We start from the raw sequence: 19,345 nt of genomic DNA, 5'->3' as shown, positions 1-19,345 counted from the left end.
TCCTGTGTCAAATTAATTGGACTTAGCTTGAAAAATATGTATCAGGGCATTATGTAATTACATAATCCTACTGAGTTATAAACAGTTCAACTACACATAACTATGCAGTAAAATATAAATATGAGGGGCTTCCCTGGTGGCGCAGTGGTTGAGAGTCCGCCTGCCAATGCAGGGGACACGGGTTCGTGCCCCGGTCCGGGAGGATCCCACATGCCGCGGAGCGGCTGGGCCCGTGAGCCATGGCCGCTGAGCCTGCGCGTCCGGAGCCTGTGCTCTGCAACGGGAGAGGCCACAACAGTGAGAGGCCCGCGTACCGCAAAAAAAAAAAAAAATATATATATATATATATATATAAAAATATGAAATAGTTAATAAACAAAGATGTCCAAAGAAACTAAATACGATTCTAGTCTTTGTACCATCCGCAGTAGAAAGGTTCTAGCGGGTGAAAAAGAGAGATTCAAATACCTCACTGAGCCATTTACATCACTGAATCGATAAGCTAAGGTCCCTACCCATCTCTTGGAATCCATTTTTATAACCCGTCAATGTAAACAATTTCTCAGAGTCATACTTTGAAATTAAAGCAGGAGATCTGGACCTAAATTGCCTGTAAGACACCGTTTAATTATAAAGAGCACGCACAGACTAGCCCACACAGCAAAAATCCTACCTTCATTCCACTCAAAAGGAATGAAAACCCAAGAAAGAAAACTCATGATTGGACTGTTAAACTTTTTCAAAATTGAGTATGTTTCCTTCTAACACTTCCCTTTAGAGCTAAGTGTCAAGAAATAAAGGACATCAACTACTTGTTACAAAGGAAGGATGAGTGGTCATGGCTGGTTTTGAACATTAATATGTTGCTCACATCCCAAAATATCACTCAAGCCCAATAACCTCTACATCCCAGCTTGGGTAGGTTATGCACGTCTCTAACTGACTGCATCATTTAAAGTGCTTTTAGGTCCAGGGCTATTAACAAGGAGAAGCTTTATAATTGAGAGTTAATTGTAAGTCTTCCTTATCAAAGGGGTTAGAACACAAAAACCATTAGAATTGGCTTTACAGGCTGACAGATACACAGAAGCAGCTGTTTGTAAGTTAGGAAACAGTATATAGTACTGTCCCTTATACTATGTTAAAAGGTGACAGGAATACTCTTTGTTTCCACAGCAATAGGGAAAGGAAAAAGAGAAACTAGATCTTCGGGGCACCTTGATTTCTAACGTGGATATTTCAGCAGCCCCACTGCTAAAGGGTGGGCTTACCGGCTATTCCACATGCCACTTTCTCCCTGCAGACGGGTTTTTGTAGCTAACACAGAAATGTCACTCTGCTCACCTGTTTAGGGGCAGCCAGATCTCAGGGAGCCAGAACAGTTCAGGTCGACTTCCTGGCAGGCCCTCGGTCACTTAAATGATTCCCACTGACCCCGGGCAAGATTGACAGCTCCCTCCATTTTTCCTTTCATGGCTCCGTGGGACAAAGACTTCTCTAAGCCTGAGCCAGGCTTAGACTAACCAAAGTATCTAAAGCCTTCTATATGTATATTTATTTCTGGTGCAGAACCAGAAAAAGATCAAGAGAGCCAAACCTTACTTACATTTGCACACCTCTGCAAACAGAAGTCAGCCGTGCTATGGAGGAAAGCCGGAAACCGCCAAGAGAGGAGACCTCACAATGAGTTTAAATCCAGGAGAAGCACAGATGTTTGCAATTTACCTGGAATAACGTGGAAGCCTCATCAGAAGCACCTGTCCTGCATTTATGCTAACATCCTCCCTTCAGTCAGCATAAGCTGAAGGACCTGGGAATTCTACACTGGCACCCTTTGCCTCCTCCTCTTGACAGCAGGAGGTAGTAAGGGGAGCCCAACACTTCTCCATGACATAAGAAGTGGAAAAAACAAATGATGACATCCAAACTGCCTGACGAAACCCACTGCTCCATTTTAAATCACACACAGTCCTTCCCAGTTGATGTGGAGACACTTATTTCTTCAATTAAAAAACAAACAAAAGGACTTCCCTGGTGGGGCAGTCGCCCACCAATGCAGGGGACACGGGTTCGAGCCCTGGCCCAGGAAGATCCCACATGCTGCAGAGCAACTAAGCCTGTGCGCCACAACTAAGTGAGCCTGTACTCTAGAGCCCGTGAGCCACAACTACTGAGCCCGTGAGTCACAACTACTGAGGTTGCGAGTCACAACTACTGAGGTTGCGAGTCACAACTACGGGCCTAGAGTCCGTGCTCCACAACAAGAGAAGCCACCGCAATGAGAAGCCCGCCCACCACAAGGAAGAGTAGCCCCCGCTCACTACAACTAGAGAAAGCCCATGTGCAGCAACAAAGAGCTAATGCAGCCGAAAGTAAAAAATAAATTTAAAAAAAAAAATTTGCACAACCTGTAGAAGTTGCCCCAGGGCTCAAAACACAGAACTAAAGCACTAAAATAGATAAAAGCAGCAGAAAAGCAATTAAAACCATACAAAGAATAGGAAGCTATTATGGATGGTTCTCTCCAAGTATAAATGCTACCGAATGTGTTCTTACCCTACAGGAAAGCTCAGCAGGTCCCCAGATCAAAATAAGGAGGAACATGTCAACATCTGGGCTGAGAGAAGTGTCTGGACCAGGAAGGCAAAATGAAGCTGGGTAGAGGCTCAGCCGGGGTGGGGATGGGAAGGGGTGGGGGCCATATAAGGATAAATGCGAAGGAGGCTGTTAGTCTTTCTGGGAACTGCAACTGGCAGAAGGAAAGTAATTAGGCTGAGGCTGACTCTGAAGAACCATGGAGAAGGCAAACAAAATGGCAGCTGAGCCACGGCTGGAGGTATATGTGTGATGGTTCCCCAAGGGCACTGAGAAATGCCAACAAGAGGTTTGCTGCCAATGGCAAAATGGCAGCTGAGCCACGGCTGGAGTAATGTCTGGGATTGTTCCCAAAGGGCACTGAGAAATGCCAACAAGAGGTTTGCTGCCAATGGCTGTCTTTTAACAAAATTGCTCAAGAATTCCCTTGACGGTTTTATCTCATCTGGACCAGTCCCGTTGTAAGTTAGGGCTTAGAGAAAGGGAAAATCCTGGATTGGAGAGGGATGGAGGTGGAGATTCTTGAGTTCTTTAGAACAGAAATACTCCAGGTCAAATTCATGCTGGGGGTGGTGTATGGCAGGCTGCGTGCTTCTTCCAGGTGGGCCAAGGACTCTTCATGGGAACCCAATGAGAGCTGAACCTCTTGTATATTCAATGTCCTTTGATACAGAATAGTAATCAGGGTCTTGATAACTATCACCAACCCTCAACCTCAATCTAATAATACACATTAGACTAGTCAGGGCTTTGGTTGAGTAGAGAGTAAGGAGTTTAAGACTATGTTAGCTGAGGTCAATGGATTGGGTGTTGGGTTTCCGGTCTACTCTTTGGGACCTACTATTTCGGCCAGTGAGATATTAGAGGTTCTGTTGCCAAAGTTGAGATTCCCATTCTGGCACAGATTCTTCCAAACAGTATGTTTTCCAAGAATCTAGGTGATGAGGACACAGGTTCCCTGAGATGCAGAGTCTGGAGAGGCACTGAACTAGGGGGTGAAAAGATGAATAATTTATATATATGAACTCCTTGAGGATAGGGGCTCAGAACAGACTCCCTAAACAACAGCCAACCTGATTGATAAATGCCATGACAGAATCATGTGAAGAGTACAGTGAGAGTATGAAGGAGAGAAAGATCACCGTAGCTCAGTCTTCAAGGGTAAGTAGGAAGAGGAAGTGAGAAAGATTGCATGCTACGAGACACACAGTGGACAATTTTGATGAAGAGAGCAGCTCAGAAAACATCCCCCTATTATTTTAGTGTCCCATATAAAGGGGAGTATTGGATTGCTAACTATAGACCTCCAGACCTGCTGTCTTTGTCTTGGCATGCAAAAGGAAGAGGACTTGTAACAAGTATGCTCTACTTCAACGTATGAGAGGGTCCCCAAAGGAGAAGGGGCAGAGATTGGGAAATGCCCTCTGTAAAACCCTAGTACATGTGCAAGAGGGTATCCTGGAGTGGGGGCCTTACTAAACGTGTCCTTGGTCATGGGAAAGGCTTGTTTCTCTGATGGTGCCTGCCACTGAGGTGCGATTCAAAGCAGGACAGGACCACAGTCTGTAGAAGCTGGAGGAGGTAGAATGGAGCTTGACTTGAATGTGGCTGGCCTCGGAAGCTGTGAGAACTTTCTGACAGAATGGGGAGTGTGGGGCCAGAACTAGGGTAAGGGAGTTGGCCTTGGGTACAAAATTTAAGGGAGCACTAAAATCTCAGCCCTCAAGATAAATAACATTTTAAGGTCACATTTGAAAAACTCAAAATTAATGTAAAAATTCTATGATGAGCAAAACATAAAAATTTTGAGACAGGATCTGGCATGTACTTGTACAACGCAGCGTCACTCACCTCACCCTGGTCCAGTCCTGGGAAAGTGAGCCTCTTGGAAATCTGGCAGGGAAGATGGAGTAGTACACACAAGAGCAGGCAGATCAGCCATGATGTCCAAAGTGGTAGAGGCCGAACGTCTGTGGGCCTCGGCACGGGCTGAAAAGCACCCTCCTTGCAGATCCACACAGACCCATGTGAGGGTATCCAGACCCAATGCTCCAGGATTTTGAGTTTCTTTTTTTTTAACATCTTTATTGGAGTGTAATTGGTTTACAATGGTGTGTTAGTTTCTGCTGTATAACAAAGTGAATCAGCTGTATGTATACATATAGCCCCACATCTCCCTCTTGCGTCTCCCTCCCACCTTCCCTATCCCACCCCTCTAGGTGGTCACAAAGCACGGAGCTGAGCTCCCTGTGCTATGCAGCTGCTTCCCACTAGCTAGCTATTTTACATTTGGTAGTGTATATATGTCCATGCCACTCTCTCACTTCGTCCCAGCTTACCCTTCCCCCTCCCCATGTCCTCAAGTCCATTCTCTATGTCTAAGTCTTTATTCCTGTCCTGCCCCTAGGTTCTTCAGAACCTTTTTTTTTTTTTTTTTTTTAGATTCCATATATGTGTTAGCATACGGTATTTGTTTTCCTCTTTCTGACTTACTTCACTCTGTATGACAGTCTCCAGGCAGGATTTCGAGTTTCAAATCCACTAGAGAAGACAGCAGGCAGGACATTCTGGCCCAGATGCCAGCAGAGAAGCTGACAACTTCCAACCAAGACTCGGAAGCAGAAGAACACTGCAGGAGTCCATCAGAAAGGGAAGAACATTCCCTGGGAATGCGCCAGCAGGTCAAGAATGTTCTAAAAGAGCCAATGACTGCAAACAGCAATGGTACTGAACGGTCCACAGAAATGGCATAAGCCCTTTTCCTACTAACATATACGGTTAGATAAAAATATAAGCTTTTCAACACTTCAGAGAGAAAAATGATCAGACAGATGTAGGTATCATCATAACCAAGCCATCACAAAGACAGTGGGGCACAGAAGGGGAAGACCAATGCATCAACTTGCATGAAGCTAAACATTACAGAAGTTACGGTACCTCCAGGTGGGCTTCAGCCTGGTGACGGCCTCACAAAACAGACATCAGCCCTAAATATTCATAAAAAAACCAGAGCAGCCCTGAAAATTCCATAAATGATCAGGTTACTTTGGTTATATTACTTGATTCCCAAAACCACAGGGAAAAAGGAAGAAGTGTAGGGGGTGAGAGGAAGTAGAAAAACGGGAAGAGAAAACATTTAATGTTGTTAACTACTAATAGCTCTTGTTCAGCAGCTTCCAGGACTTATTTCTTACTTGGCTGAAAGACCAGCAGCCAACAACAACAGAGTCCGTAACTATTAGCAATACCTTGACTTGGGCAGAGACATTTTACCAAGTGTGTCACTGTGAGTGATCAATCTAAGCTGCCTTTTGCTAGTCACACAAGGAGGCCAAGGAGATGGTAACCCCAACCTGAGTGACAGCCTGAGCTCTGGAAGGCCTCTTTCTTGAGTGTGGGCACACCGCGATGGCCCACCAACTCACAGGTTTTATTCAACCCCGTGAAGCTGTGTAAGATCTGAAGTATAAGAAGAGGGGAGAGAGGAGGAAAGACAGTGAGGGTCCAGTCTCCACATGGAGGAAGATAAGGGTGCTTAAGTCTCACCCCCAAGATCAAAAGCAAGACTACGGGCAGGAAGGTGGAAAGATTTTCATATAACTATCTACTAACAAACTTGGGAAATATTCCACAGGGCGGGTTCCCTAGCCCTTCCTCCATCCCTGACGTTCAATCTCACTGGGCACTCTGCGTGAATCCCCATCCTGGTTGCTAAGGCTGCTCACCGTACCACCAACGAGAGTGGGCATTTGCTCAGCGAAAGAGCCCAGGGCAGAAATAAGCAATGCCTCTGACCACTCCTTCATTCCAGCTAAAACATTTTTCTGTGGGTTTCTCCCCTTCAGTGCCTTATGCATGACCAACTCCAGTCATCAGAGTCACTAAAAGCATTCACGTGACATCTAGACTTTTGTTTTCACAAGAAGTCCTCAGAGCAATCAATGGCAAAAAAAAAAAAAAGATAATACAACCATACTTCTTTCAAGGTTGCAATTTTCTTCTGGTTTGAGCTATCACTACTAACGTACACAATTGATCAGAACAGTATTAGTAATTATCTATCAGAATGTTAACATATTTAACTTGAAAAGCAGTCAATTAATGGCAAAAGCAAAAATAAGAAAATCAGCACAGCAAAAGTATTTGATGCACAGCAGAGGAAACCATAAACAAAACGAAAAGAAAAGCCATGATGGGAGAAAACATTTGCAAACAAAGCAACCGACAAGGGATTAATTTCCAAAATGTGCAAACAGCTCATGCAGCTCAATATCAAAAAAAAAAAAAAAAACAACCCAATCAGAAAATGGGTAGAAGATCTAAACAGACATTTCTCCAAAGAAGACACAAAGATGGCCAGAGACACATGAAAAGATGCTCAACACCACTAATTATTAGAAAAATGCAAATCAAAACTATAATGAGGTATCATCACCTCACACCGATCAGAATGGCCATCATCAAAAAATCTACAAATAGTAAACTCTGGAGAGGGTGTGGAGAAAGGAAACCCTCCTACACTGTTGGTGGGAATGTAAATTGGTACAGCCACTATGGAGAACAGTATGGAGGTTCCTTAAAAAACTAAAAATAGAGCTACCATATGATCCTGTAAACCCATTCCTGGGCATATACCTGGAGAAAAACATAATTCAAAAAGATATTATACTTGCACCCCAATGTTCATTGCAGCACTATTTACAATAGCCAGGACATGGAAGCAACCTAAATGTCCATCAACAGATGAATAGATAAGGAAGATGTGGTACATATATACTATGGGATATTATTCAGCCATAAAAAAGAACAAAATAATGCCATTTGCGGCAACATGGATGGACCTAGAGATTGGCATATTCAATGAAGTTAAGCCAGACAGAGAAAGACAAATATCATATGATATTGTTTATGGAGTCTAAAAAAAGGGTATAAATGAACTTATTTACAAAACAGAAACAGAGTCACAGATATAGAGAACAAACTTATGGTTACTAAGGGGGAAATGGGGAAGAGAAGGATAAATTGGGACATTGGGATTGACATATACACACTACTATATATAAAATAGATAACTAATAAGAACCGACTGTATAGCACAGGAAACTCTACTCAATACTCTGTAATGACCTATATGGGAAAAGAATCTAAAAAGGAGTGGATATATGTATATGTATAACTGATTCACTTTGCTGTACAGCAGAAACTAACACATCATTGTGAATCAACTATACTCCAATAAAAATCAATTAAAAAAAGTTTTTAACATCTTTATTGGAGTATAATTGCTTTACAATAGTGTGTTAGTTTCTGCTTTATAACAAAGTGAATCAGCTATACATATACATATATCCCCATATCTCTTCCCTCTTGCGTCTCCCTGCCTCCCACTAAAAAAAATTTTTTTTTAATTTTTAAAAAGTATTTGGGATTTGATTTAGTCCTCATAGCTCTTTCCAAAACCTGAAACAAACAAAAAAAAAATCTGCAAATAATCACTTCTACGTGATTATGTAACAGAAATGGAAACAATCTGAATACGAAATCAGAATGCCAAGAAATAGTTTATGAACCTGGCTTCTTTCTCGTATACTAAATATCATTGAAGAAAAAACTCATTAAAATAGAAATATAACTGAAGAAAAAAAATTTAACATATCCAAGTTCTTTCTTATAAGCAAATATTTACAGTGCCTACATTTAAAATTTTTTTTTAGATTTATTGTGCTCAAACAATAGAAAGATGCCATGTTAAACATAATAACGGACAGAGTAAGCGCCCTGTGGGCTTAAAAATGCCTGGAAGAAGGCTTCCCTGGTGGCGCAGTGGTTGAGAGTCTGCCTGCCGATGCAGGGGACACGGGTTTGTGCCCCAGTCCAGGAAGATCCCACATGCCGCGGAGCGGCTGGGCCCGTGAGCCATGGCCGCTGAGCCTGCGCGTCCGGAGCCTGTGCTCCGCAATGGGAGAGGCCACAGCAGTGAGAGGCCTGCGTACCGCAAAAAAAAAAAAAAAAAAAAAAAAAAAAAGAAAAGAAAAGAAAAATGCCTGGAAGATGAATCAAAGGATTAAAGGAAAACTGATTCACAACAGAGGGGGAAAGTCCACTATGGTGTATGTTCTCATTATATCACTTCCCTGATATCAAATGAAATAGGCAATCAGACTTGATTCAATAGCTCGTTTTTGTTCTAATTATGCCTTATTCCTATACCCTAAAAAAGGCTTTGAAGGGCTCCCAACTATTGCAAATCACAGTCACACTGAAACCTTCTGATATGCATAAAATTCTACAATATATTTATACTTGGTGCCTCTTAACAGTGTTTTCCAGCTACATTTGTCTTCATTCTCCTCCCTGGGAATATAAAACTGAGTGCAAGGCTTAAATCTGCTATGTCTCATCCATACATTCAGTTCTCTGTACAAGAATGCTTGATGGACTTTGTTGCACATCTGGAATACAATGACACACATTCCTCCGTATACAGGATGACATCACCAGCTTTTTATCATTCAGACAAATACTCTGAATCATATTTCTAATAATGGTGAAGATATGTAAACGCACACACACACACACACACATACACACACACACATATATATATATTCATATTCTTCCACGGTTCCTCATCCAGCAACTTTCCCACCAATTTTGTCATTACCTCCTATGGTTGAACAAGATGGCCAGCTGGCTCTGGGGTAAAGCTCAAGACCATGGACAAAAGCAACGCTCAGTGGCTAAATGGGATCAAACACGGCCCATTAACACTGTACTTTCTCCAACTCATTTGGTCACACACACACCTAGAGTTGGAAAATGTCAGTTGTCTTTTGATGAACATTCCCAGGCACTGTACCAGGAGCCTCTTCTGGTATCATCATCACCTTCTTGCCCCTAACGCTGAAGGCAAACCTTATCAGAGACCCAAAACCATAGAAAGTCTCACTGTAGCTTCAACAACCCTTTGGATAGAGAAACAACCTTTAGAGCAGTATCATCAAATGTTTTTACTCATACAGCCACTAAGAAAATTTTAAAATTCCATTTTTCACACATTTTAAGTTGACATTTAAATTTCTCAACCATAATTTTAATTAACGGCAAAGGCTGTAATTCTGGCATATTGGAATTAGTAAAATTTTAATTAAAACGTATCACTCATTTCAAGGTATCTAATGAAATCCAAATACCACACCAATTGGAAAACCACCTTCGTCCATCAAAAAATACGTGAACAAACTCTTCTTTTAGAGTAAAAAAGGCTGTATTGTTCTTTTGTCTCCTGGAATTTGTATTTCCACTTTATCCCCACCCCCAACCAGAGAATTTTCTCTTGATATAACATGCTTTAACACTTGATTTTATTAATCTCCCTATATTTCTCTGTAACAAAAATGTGTATAAAGTGAGTTTTAAAAATTTCCTGTGGCTATAAGGCTTAAAAGTGTTCCATTTTCTTCTGATGCAAATGATTGATCCAAACAACATTAATTATAAGAATGTTAATATACTTAACATGGAAATTACAATTTTATTGGAAATGTATTTCTAAAGAAATGGACAGGGCTTGTTTATTTTTCTCAACTAGTTCATATATCTATAGATGAATATTCTCTATTGCTAAAATAAGGTGGGGTTTAACATCAATTCCATACCTTTTTTTCCCAGGTTTAAAGACATAAGCAATAAGAAACGATTTTTTATATAAGAAAGGAATGAAGGAGATTTATCATCAAAAAATCTTTTTGTCTATTATCTCATAACTAGATTAGTTCCTCCTTCAATTTTGTTGAAAGCCAAGAAGTAAAAACTAACCTGCAAAAAGATGTGTGCCCTGATCACTGTATTCATCCCCTTTATCAACACAGACACTAATATTTTCATAGTCCTTTGTTGGTAGGAAGAGGGTTTTGCACCCCGGGAAAACACACCACAGTCAGATTCGGGATGGGATGGGTAAGAGCTGTCCTTTGTCAGGAGAAGGTTAAGAAGTGAAATGGAAAAGGAGACATGGCAAAATCAGTTCTGAAAGCAAATAATTTTAAGACAGGGTAGAAATTGGGAAATCGTCTCCTTTAAACCATCCACGCCTTCGTATCTCTTGGAGTGTTTTCACATGGATACCCCAGCTGGAATATACCTCCTCCAGGCAAGACTGTTGCTGCCAGACATTCTACCCATTTAGAAGTTTTATACCCACAAAAGTACACTTGGTTTGATTAACATATGAATTACCTTACAATGTATCAGCTTGTAGCAGACACTACAGAAGTAACACATTTTTTAAAAAGACAGAAACATAACTCTTGTTTAATCTACTTGAAAAGAGAAAATACCTAATAAATCAGTGTCCTGACAATATAGAAACTATATGCAACAAAAGATTATTTTTAATAATTGCAAAGAAAAATCTGGAAACGATCCAAATGTCTAACAATAAGAAAACTGCAAAATAATTTATGTTGCAGCAGCCATACGATGGACATTTATGTGATATTTTAATTTGAAGAACATATATTGATATTAGAAAGTGTTCTTCATATGGTGCTGACCGAAAAAACAAGCAGGAAACAAACTTGTAAATAAACCTTCATATTAATTTGTATGTGTGCTGGGGGGAAAGTCTATTAAGAAAATCTATTAAGCCGTGTTCAGTGGTTATCCTTAGGTGGTGTAATTATGGGTAACTTTCTTATTTGCTCTTTCCCAATTTCCACAAAAAGCATGTATTTCTCTCATGATGGTGGAGGAGGGTGGGGGGTGGGAAGTTGAGGAATTGGGGAAATAGATTCACTGTCTCAGGGCTGCTGCTGATGCCTATAGAGTTTGCGAGATGGTGTCCAACCAAGGGGCCAGTGAGAGCTTAAATCCAACCCACGTGGTGCAGGGCTGCTCTCCCACTAAGGGGGCGCCATTTCCCAACTCACAGTGGAAGATTCTGTCCACTGTCCACATCCACTCACTTAGATTTTGGTCATTTCTCTCCTTGACCAATTTTATCCTTTCATCCCTGACTTCCACAGCTGGTTCCTTCGGATTACTGACTTTATTCACTCCAAAGACAGGTAGAAATCAGTGCAGTCAGCTTCCCATCATGCTAACCTCATGAAATATCCCAGTTCACGGAGGCAAAAAAGCCACCAGTCCGCAAGTAAAATGCTATAAACCAGTGAGGTTTTCTGGCCCTTCAAGAGAGCACAGCGGGCAATTTTTACTTCCACTAATTATACAACTCCAGTCTCCTTACCTCAGCAAGTGTGGAGGGATCTTCACAATGGTATCCACGCTATCCAGGGTTTCTGCAAAGGGAAAATTACAAAGTTAAAAATAAATATGTAAAGACTGAGAATTTAGATTGTATACAAATTTCACCGTTAGTTTCTTTTTTCCCCCTGGAAATTCCTATAATTATAAATAGTCAATTCTCAATTATCTGCACGCAAATCATCTATACTTAAAAATCCATTTCCTTTGCTATAGCCCACGAGACTTCCTCTCAGAGCGTAAAGATTAGGACGCATTTCGCTTAGAGACAGAACAAATAGTTAAATTCCTAACCTGAAACAGACTGCCAATTTAATCTAGTTGCACCTGGCTAAAAATGTTGTATTCTTGCAATAACAATAGAGAAAGAAAAGCTATTTCCTTGAAAATACCGTTTTAATACCCTTAAATAATAACTTATACTTGTGAGAGACTTTCAAGTTCACAAAGCACTTTATGCAACAGCTCATCTCACACACATTTATGACACGGCAGATGAAACTTTTTAAAAATCATACTATAGTTAGGGATACTGACTGGGAGGCTCTCCCCCCAAGTCTCATGACTCTGACCTGGATGTTCAGTACTTTACCGTTGTTGTGGACTATTCACACTCTTGCTGCCTCCAGTTGTTGAGATAATGAAACATTCACGATTCTCTTCAAAAATAAAAACTGTTCTATTTCAATAGCTCCAACAATCCTGCACCCAATTCCAATGTGTGTGTGTGTGTGTGTGTGTGTGTGTTTGCGTGTGTGTGCGCACGTGCACGTCAGGGTTGCGGGGGGATGGTTTTCCCACACCAACAAGCAATTCCCTGACAGCAGCTGGGTGTCCTCCAATTTAACTCAACTCTGACACGAACTGGAGAGAGCATCAGATCCCACAGATTTGGGCTCAATCCTACAAGCCTGTAACACCCCCCCGCACCCCACCTTCAGATGCCAATCTCAAGTCCGGTTGTCACCTGGGCTTCTGACCGACTGGCTAGAAATTAAAGTTTCCAACAACCCCCTCCTTGGGTTTAACTAATTTGCTAGAATGGCTCACAGAACTCAGAGGAACTCTCACCTAGTAGATTACTGGTATGTTACAGGATATAACTCAGGAACAGCCAGATGCTAGAGATGCATGAGGCAAGGTGTGCAGAAAGGGCAGAGAGAGGCCTTGCTCTCTCCCTGTACCACTCTCGCCAAATGTCCCTGTGTTCATTGGCCGGGAAGTGCTCCAAACCCCATCCTTTGGGGGGTTTACGGAGGCTTCATTACATAGGCATGATTGATTGGCCACTGGTGTTTGAACTCAATCTTCAGCCCCTCTCCTCTGTGGAGGTCAGGGGGGTGGGACTGAAAAGGATGGTTTTCCTGGCAGCCAGCCCCCATCCGTACGTGTGGTCCAACAATCACTTCATTAACCTAACAAATGACTCTATAGCTCTCTTCACTTGGGAAATTCCAAGGGTTTGAGGAGCTCTGAGCCAGAAACAGGGACCAGGACCAAATATATATACATTTCTTATTATAAATCACAACATCACACACTCCAACCGGTCTCCAGTTTTTCTGTTCAAACTCTTGCCTTCTCTCTTCACTGTTTAGAGTCAACAAGCCCTGTTGATCTGAACTATTTTTATTGGGGAAGGAGAAACATCTCTCCCCACCCTGCTAACAGATCAGAGGGAACAGTGGACACCAAATGTATCCCTGAGACTCAGGACTGAGAACAGGCCAAAACATGATGATAGCGTCTGGGCCCGCTGCGGTCCATGGGGCGAAACAGCGGGTGTACGCCAGACAGATAGCAAAATAGAAAGATGGATCAGTAGGGTCGGTGATGCTGTGGTCACAAGGCCAAGGGAGGAACTAGAAGGACTGAAGTCAGTTCTTAAGATGAGGCAGGATAATGAGAAAACAAAAGCCTGAGATGCAGATGCAGGGAGTGAGTCTGCACCTCATGGGTGAGTCCAGGCCAGCAGTCAACAGGGCAACCAGTGCCCAGGACAACTGGACGCTGCTTCCCAAGAAGAGGGTCTGACGCTGAACAACCAAATCGCTGTGGTTTTCCTCATCACACAGAAGAGTTTGTATTCAACTCAGGATGTGCAACAGGGCCCAACTCTACAAGTGCTAACAGAGAGCTAGAGGAAAGGGAAAAGAGAAAGGCAGTCACAGAGCAGCCATAACAAGCCCATCTTGTTCCAGAAGGGACGCCGGGTAGGAAGGTGCATCGGGGGTGGCATGTCAGAGCACAGGTGAAGCCCAGGGACGTAAATGTGGGCATCGCATTCTCAGAAACTGAAGCTGTGGCTCTCAAAGTGTTCAACTCCAGTCGGGCTGCGAGTCAGAGAGGAGAGCTCACGGCTCATTCTTGTGAAACGGCTCATTCTTGTGAAACGCAAACTTTTAGGCTGGGGAGGAGCTGCAAAGGGGACGGAGCAGCTCAAGAGGTCAGATGGAAACGGACGGGGTGCGGGCACGAGGCCAAGGTCAAGTGGGGGCCCAGTGTGGCTGAGAGGACTGGTAAGAGGGATGTGAGCATGGTCTGCTAGACTGAGGTCTGGGTACCTTATTCCTCAGGCGGTGGAAGAACAGAGGAGAAAGTCAGATCGCAGAGAGTTTAAAAGTAAGCAGGAAGTGAGGATGTGGACACAATCACTACATTCCCTTTTTTTTATTATTAATTTTTATTGGAGTATAGTTGCTTTACAATGTTGTGTTAGTTTCTACTGTACAGCAAAATCAATCAGCTATACATGTACGTATGTCCCCTCTGTTTTGGATTTCCTTCCCACTTAGGTCACCACAGTGCATTAAGTAGAGCTCCCTGTGCTATGCAGTATGTTTAGTTACATTCACTTTTTCAGAAGGTTAGCTGTGAAGGTAACAGATGCTGTGGCTGGAGGGAAAAGCATGTGGAGAGATGGACGGAAGGATGGTGGTTAGATAGACCATCCTTCTTCTCTTACTTGGTATTCAGGCCTCTAATTTTCTTTCTCTTCTCCATTTTCCAAATCCATTCTACAGGAGCTCCCTGATATATGCAAACACCTAAAGTTTCTAAAAGGGACATGGTCCAGTTCTAATGTTCTGCCATTCTATTTCATCCTGCCATTCCCAGCTCCCAAGCCTCCAGGATTGCCAGTGCTTGAAGGAGAATGCTATTCTTTCAGGCTCTCCACACGCTGACCCAGTCCCTTGTTCTTTTCTATTCCTTACTCAGACCATTTCCTCACTGACAAAAGTATCTAACCTAGATAGCTTAAAATAGAGAAAAAGTACATACATGTTCCTTGCCCGTTATTATGCAGCCATTAAGAAAACTGATTTTCAGAGACATATTAATAATAAAGTAGAAGAAAAGCTGAAGTTGAAAAACACGTAACAATCCGCCATATACGTAGAACCCTCTGCAGAAGGGAAATACTCCAAAATGCGATGAGTGTTTTCTCTGGGTGGTGACATTATGGGTGATTTTAATTTTTTCTTTATAGTGTTCGAATATTTTTCAATATTCTAAAATGAGCATATGTAACTAGAAAACAAGACAAATATCACTTAAAACCCAAATAAGACATTAACACGTTGATTTATGTATGTGCTGAACATGTGCCTCTCATATCGTAGGTACAGAAGCCACAGACAAGCATACAGTCCCTGTGCTCAGGAAGCTCACGTCTACACTGTAGACATTTGTTGCTTTCGTTGACTGGCATCCACTCCGCTGCCTCTGAAGCAGCAAACCCTAATTTTGTTTTGAGGAAGCCATCCTTCCCTGACCCTGGGATTTCACTGGGCCTTGTAGCCAGCTAGCCCAGAGGACTGGTTCAGGGATACATACTCAACCCATCAGGACGAAGAGAGAACTGTGACACCAAGGGCTGGGTGGGAGTGACTGCAAGAGCCCCACTCTCTTGAGATGATCCCATGATAGGCCAAGTGGGAAATGACCCCTTTCTCCTGTAAAGGCCTAAACGTGGAGATGCTCTCTCTCTCTCTTCTATGACAGTTTTAATGGGAGATGACTCCTCTCTCCTGTGATGGTCTAAATGTCTTTCTCCTATAATAGTCCAAGTGGGAGATGAGCTCTTTCTTCTGAGATGGAATAAGTGTGACGATGACCCCTCTCTCCAATGGTACTTTTGATAAGAGATGACTCTTTCCTGGGATGGTCTAAATATCTTTCTCCTATAATAGTCCTAGTGGGAGATGAGCTCTTTCTTCTGAGATGGAATAAGTGTGAGGATGACCCCTCTCTCCAATGGTACTTTTGATAAGAGATGACTCTTTCCTGGGATGGTCTAAATGTCATGGTGACCCCTCTTCCCTATAATGGCCCCAAGTGTAAGATGACCCGTCTCTCCCATGATGGTCTAAGTCAGAGACGATCCCTCTCTCCTGAGATTGTCTAAGTGTGCTGATTCATGAACCCAAAGCTGTGGAGACTCATGCTGAGAATGTTCATCATCCCAAAAGAGCAGAGTGAGGTCCTTGAAACAGTATCTAATTCCTGAACCAAACTCCACCCACAGCTAGCCTTCCAAGGGGTATTTAGTTCATAGTGAATACATGCTATTTTGCTTAAGTCTGCTTGAATCAGGTTTTTTGGTCTCCTGAATCCAGTATATTTCTCAATCATCCTGCCCCTAAAAGAGTAGCTTTGTGCATAACCAACTGTAATCCCCAGCAGCAGGTGCTATAAGAGGGTCCTGACAGCAGGGCTCAGAGCCCAGAGGAGCAACTGATTCGACTGCAGAGCTCAGGGGAGGCTTCGTATGTGAGCTGGGCCTTGGGATTCTGGAAAGGAAAGCTGTGGCAGAAGGATTAGCACAAGCCCAGGCAGAGAAGTGGGCAGCACATGGCATGTACAAGAAAGTACGTGGCTTACTGGGGACCGACGAACCCTTGCTATGGGGGCGATGGGAAAGAAGGCTGGGGCTAGATTCCAAAAAGCATTCTAAGGAATTCACACTTTACTCTAAAAAAAAAAAAGTATGGGGGTTGAGGAGTGAAAAGCATTTTATAGCCAAAAAAAAAAAAAAAATGGAACAGTGGAAAATGGACTGGAGTGGGAAAGAGAACAGGAAACCATACCTTCATGTCTTTGTTTCTGCCTCATTCTCCCTCCAACATACCCTTCTAACAAACTAATTATAGGGAGAGAGCATTTTATTCATCTTTCTATCCCCACTGCTCAGTACAGAGGAGGTCTTAATAAATCTTTGCTACATAAGTGAAGAAGAGAAGAAACCCACAGCTTACCCATTCTCCAAGTCCAATTTACTTCAAAAGACCCACCAGCTCACACCAATCCCCCCAGCACACCCCTGACCCCACATTCATCCCCTCTTCTTTGATCTCTTTTCCTGGTTTACTCATTCCAACCTGCACAATGAATTCCCCGCACTGTTATTTAACTGTTTCATGAGCTCCCATCTCTTCTTGCTTACTAAGAACAGCCACTGGGAAAAGAATCACATCTACTCTTCCAGGCAGGCTGGACTCCAGGCTCTGCTCAGATCATCTACCCGCCTCAGCTCTGGGCTTCCCGGTTACTTCAAGGACCTAAACTAGGCAACACTGCACTTTAACTTAACAAGATGTTGAGTATCGACATGAAAATTAAAAATACTAGATTCCTCTCCTCCTCCCTGTTATCTAAATCTGCTTAACTTACAGCAAAATAATAACGAGTACAAGGAATAGCATGTTTAGAGCGCAGTCAGCCCTGCTTTATTATGTTACCCAGCCATCTGTGACCCTTCATTAGAGGCATTTGAGAATCTACCCTGATCACTCTGCTGAATGACAATGTCAATGCAAAAATAGTACTGTGGCTTTAAGAGCCTTGCTTCTCTCTTATGTACCTGGTCCATTTTTTTTTTCCTCTAACAATAAACAAATGGTCAAGTTCTGATTCTGCCTATGAGATAAACTTCCTAGACAACATTCTAGGAAATTTTGTGATGATAGGCAGACATTAAAAAAAAAAAAATGATGTGGCTGTGTACACACACACTCAAACATACGTGAATTCAGACCTAAATATTAACCGAGTCACCACCTAAAGCACCATCAGAATTCTCTATTTAGTGGAAAACCTGCTATAATAGCCCTTCTCTATCTCCTTTCAGGCTGTACCACAGTACGGTGTCATGACAAGCACTGATGGCTCTTTGGTTGAGAGAGAAAGGGATTCAATTTTATGTTTTAATTAAGTGGCAACTGAGGGATCCCATGCAGGCTTGGGCAAGGCCAGAGGCCAAGGGAGCTGCCCTGGTTTCTCCTTCGCCTTTCCTTTTTTTTTTCTCCTTAAGCATCACTGTCACCTGAGCATGCTCCCGATCTCTCTGCATTCCCACCCAGGCAATTTTGATTGCCCACGTTCTTGCCTAATTGGAATGTCATTCAATTTTCTCCGAGGTTGAGTTCTACAACCTGAGTCTGATGGGAAACACAAATTTGCTACCTGGAACTTCTTTCAATGCTTGCACAGCTCACAAATCTAAAATCCCACCTGTCTGAAGGGCAGACGACAACAGAATTGCAGAGGTAACACCATCCCACCCGTACGTTATTCTTCATGTAGAATAACCATGAAAGCTAATACTTAACAAGCTGGCCTCTATCAGGAGAATCAAATTAAACAAGCTATTCCTTCCCGGTTACACTCGCCAAGGTTTTGAGATGGGGGTTGATGGTTCAACTTCCCTCTTGCCCACAGGCGCTTCAGAATCAGGCCCCTGGATTCCCACCGGCTTGCGGTCCTGATTCGGAGATGGGTGACCACCATCCGCCGTGCTGGGGATCTGAAGAAAGGGGCCGCCCAGAGGGGAGGACGGCGTTTCCCCGTTAAGGTTTGGAAGATGATAAAGAGACCAGAGGGGAGGCGGATGGATGTCAACGCCCGAACCCAAATTCGCGTATCACACATCAGTTTACCGAGGCAACTCTCGCAATTGCGCGAAATGCTTCGATCACAGATGCTCAGCGAAAGCCCCCCACGCAGAGGGGCCACTGCAGCCAGCCCGCGCGACCCTCCGGCGGCGGCGAGCAGGACCCACCGGCAGGTGCCCTACGCCCCGCGCCCCGCTCGGCGCGCTTACCAAGGGCCCAGGTGCAGCTCTCTTTGATGGCTTTGTACTTGCTCCCGGACGCTTCCTTCTGCAGCTTCCTTAGGATCTCTTCCATCTTGACCTTCGCCGGGGGCCGGCCGCAGACAGCAAGGGGAGCGCACGCGAGGCCCCGCGGGGACGCCGCCGCCACCGCAACCCGGCCCTGGGCGCCTAGGCTGCCGCTGCGCTCGCCCCGCTCCGACCCCGCGCGGCGGCTGATGAATCACGCCCGCTCCATGCAGCGGCCACGTCAGGCCCGGAGCCCCGCCCGCCGCCCCGCCCGCCGGGTCAGGTGCGCCCAGCGCGCGGCGACGGCCACAGCGACGGCGGGCTGGGGATCGGAGGCCGCGACTCGGCCCCGGCCCCCGAGGC

At 43.7% G+C, this 19,345-nt stretch overlaps 1 protein-coding gene across 1 annotated transcript in view; it reads right to left on the bottom strand.

The window, feature by feature from the left end:
• The window catches only part of ARFGEF3 (ARFGEF family member 3), a 190,466-nt gene extending 171,386 nt beyond the window's left edge, over positions 1-19,080 (bottom strand). Inside the window, exons 1-2 of the mRNA XM_030853353.2 lie at positions 18,965-19,080; positions 11,846-11,897 (exon numbers count right to left, since the gene is read on the bottom strand). Coding sequence (XP_030709213.2) covers positions 11,846-11,897; positions 18,965-19,049 — 137 coding nt within the window. The 5' untranslated portion in view covers positions 19,050-19,080. The remainder of the gene's footprint in view (positions 1-11,845; positions 11,898-18,964) is intronic.
• Positions 19,081-19,345: the final 265 nt, after the last annotated feature.

Source organism: Globicephala melas, chromosome 14 (genome assembly GCF_963455315.2).
Source record: "Globicephala melas chromosome 14, mGloMel1.2, whole genome shotgun sequence".
NCBI lineage: Eukaryota > Metazoa > Chordata > Mammalia > Artiodactyla > Delphinidae > Globicephala > Globicephala melas.
The sequence above is the reverse complement of the archived record's forward strand: the minus strand, read 5'-3'. Positions and strand labels throughout refer to the sequence as shown.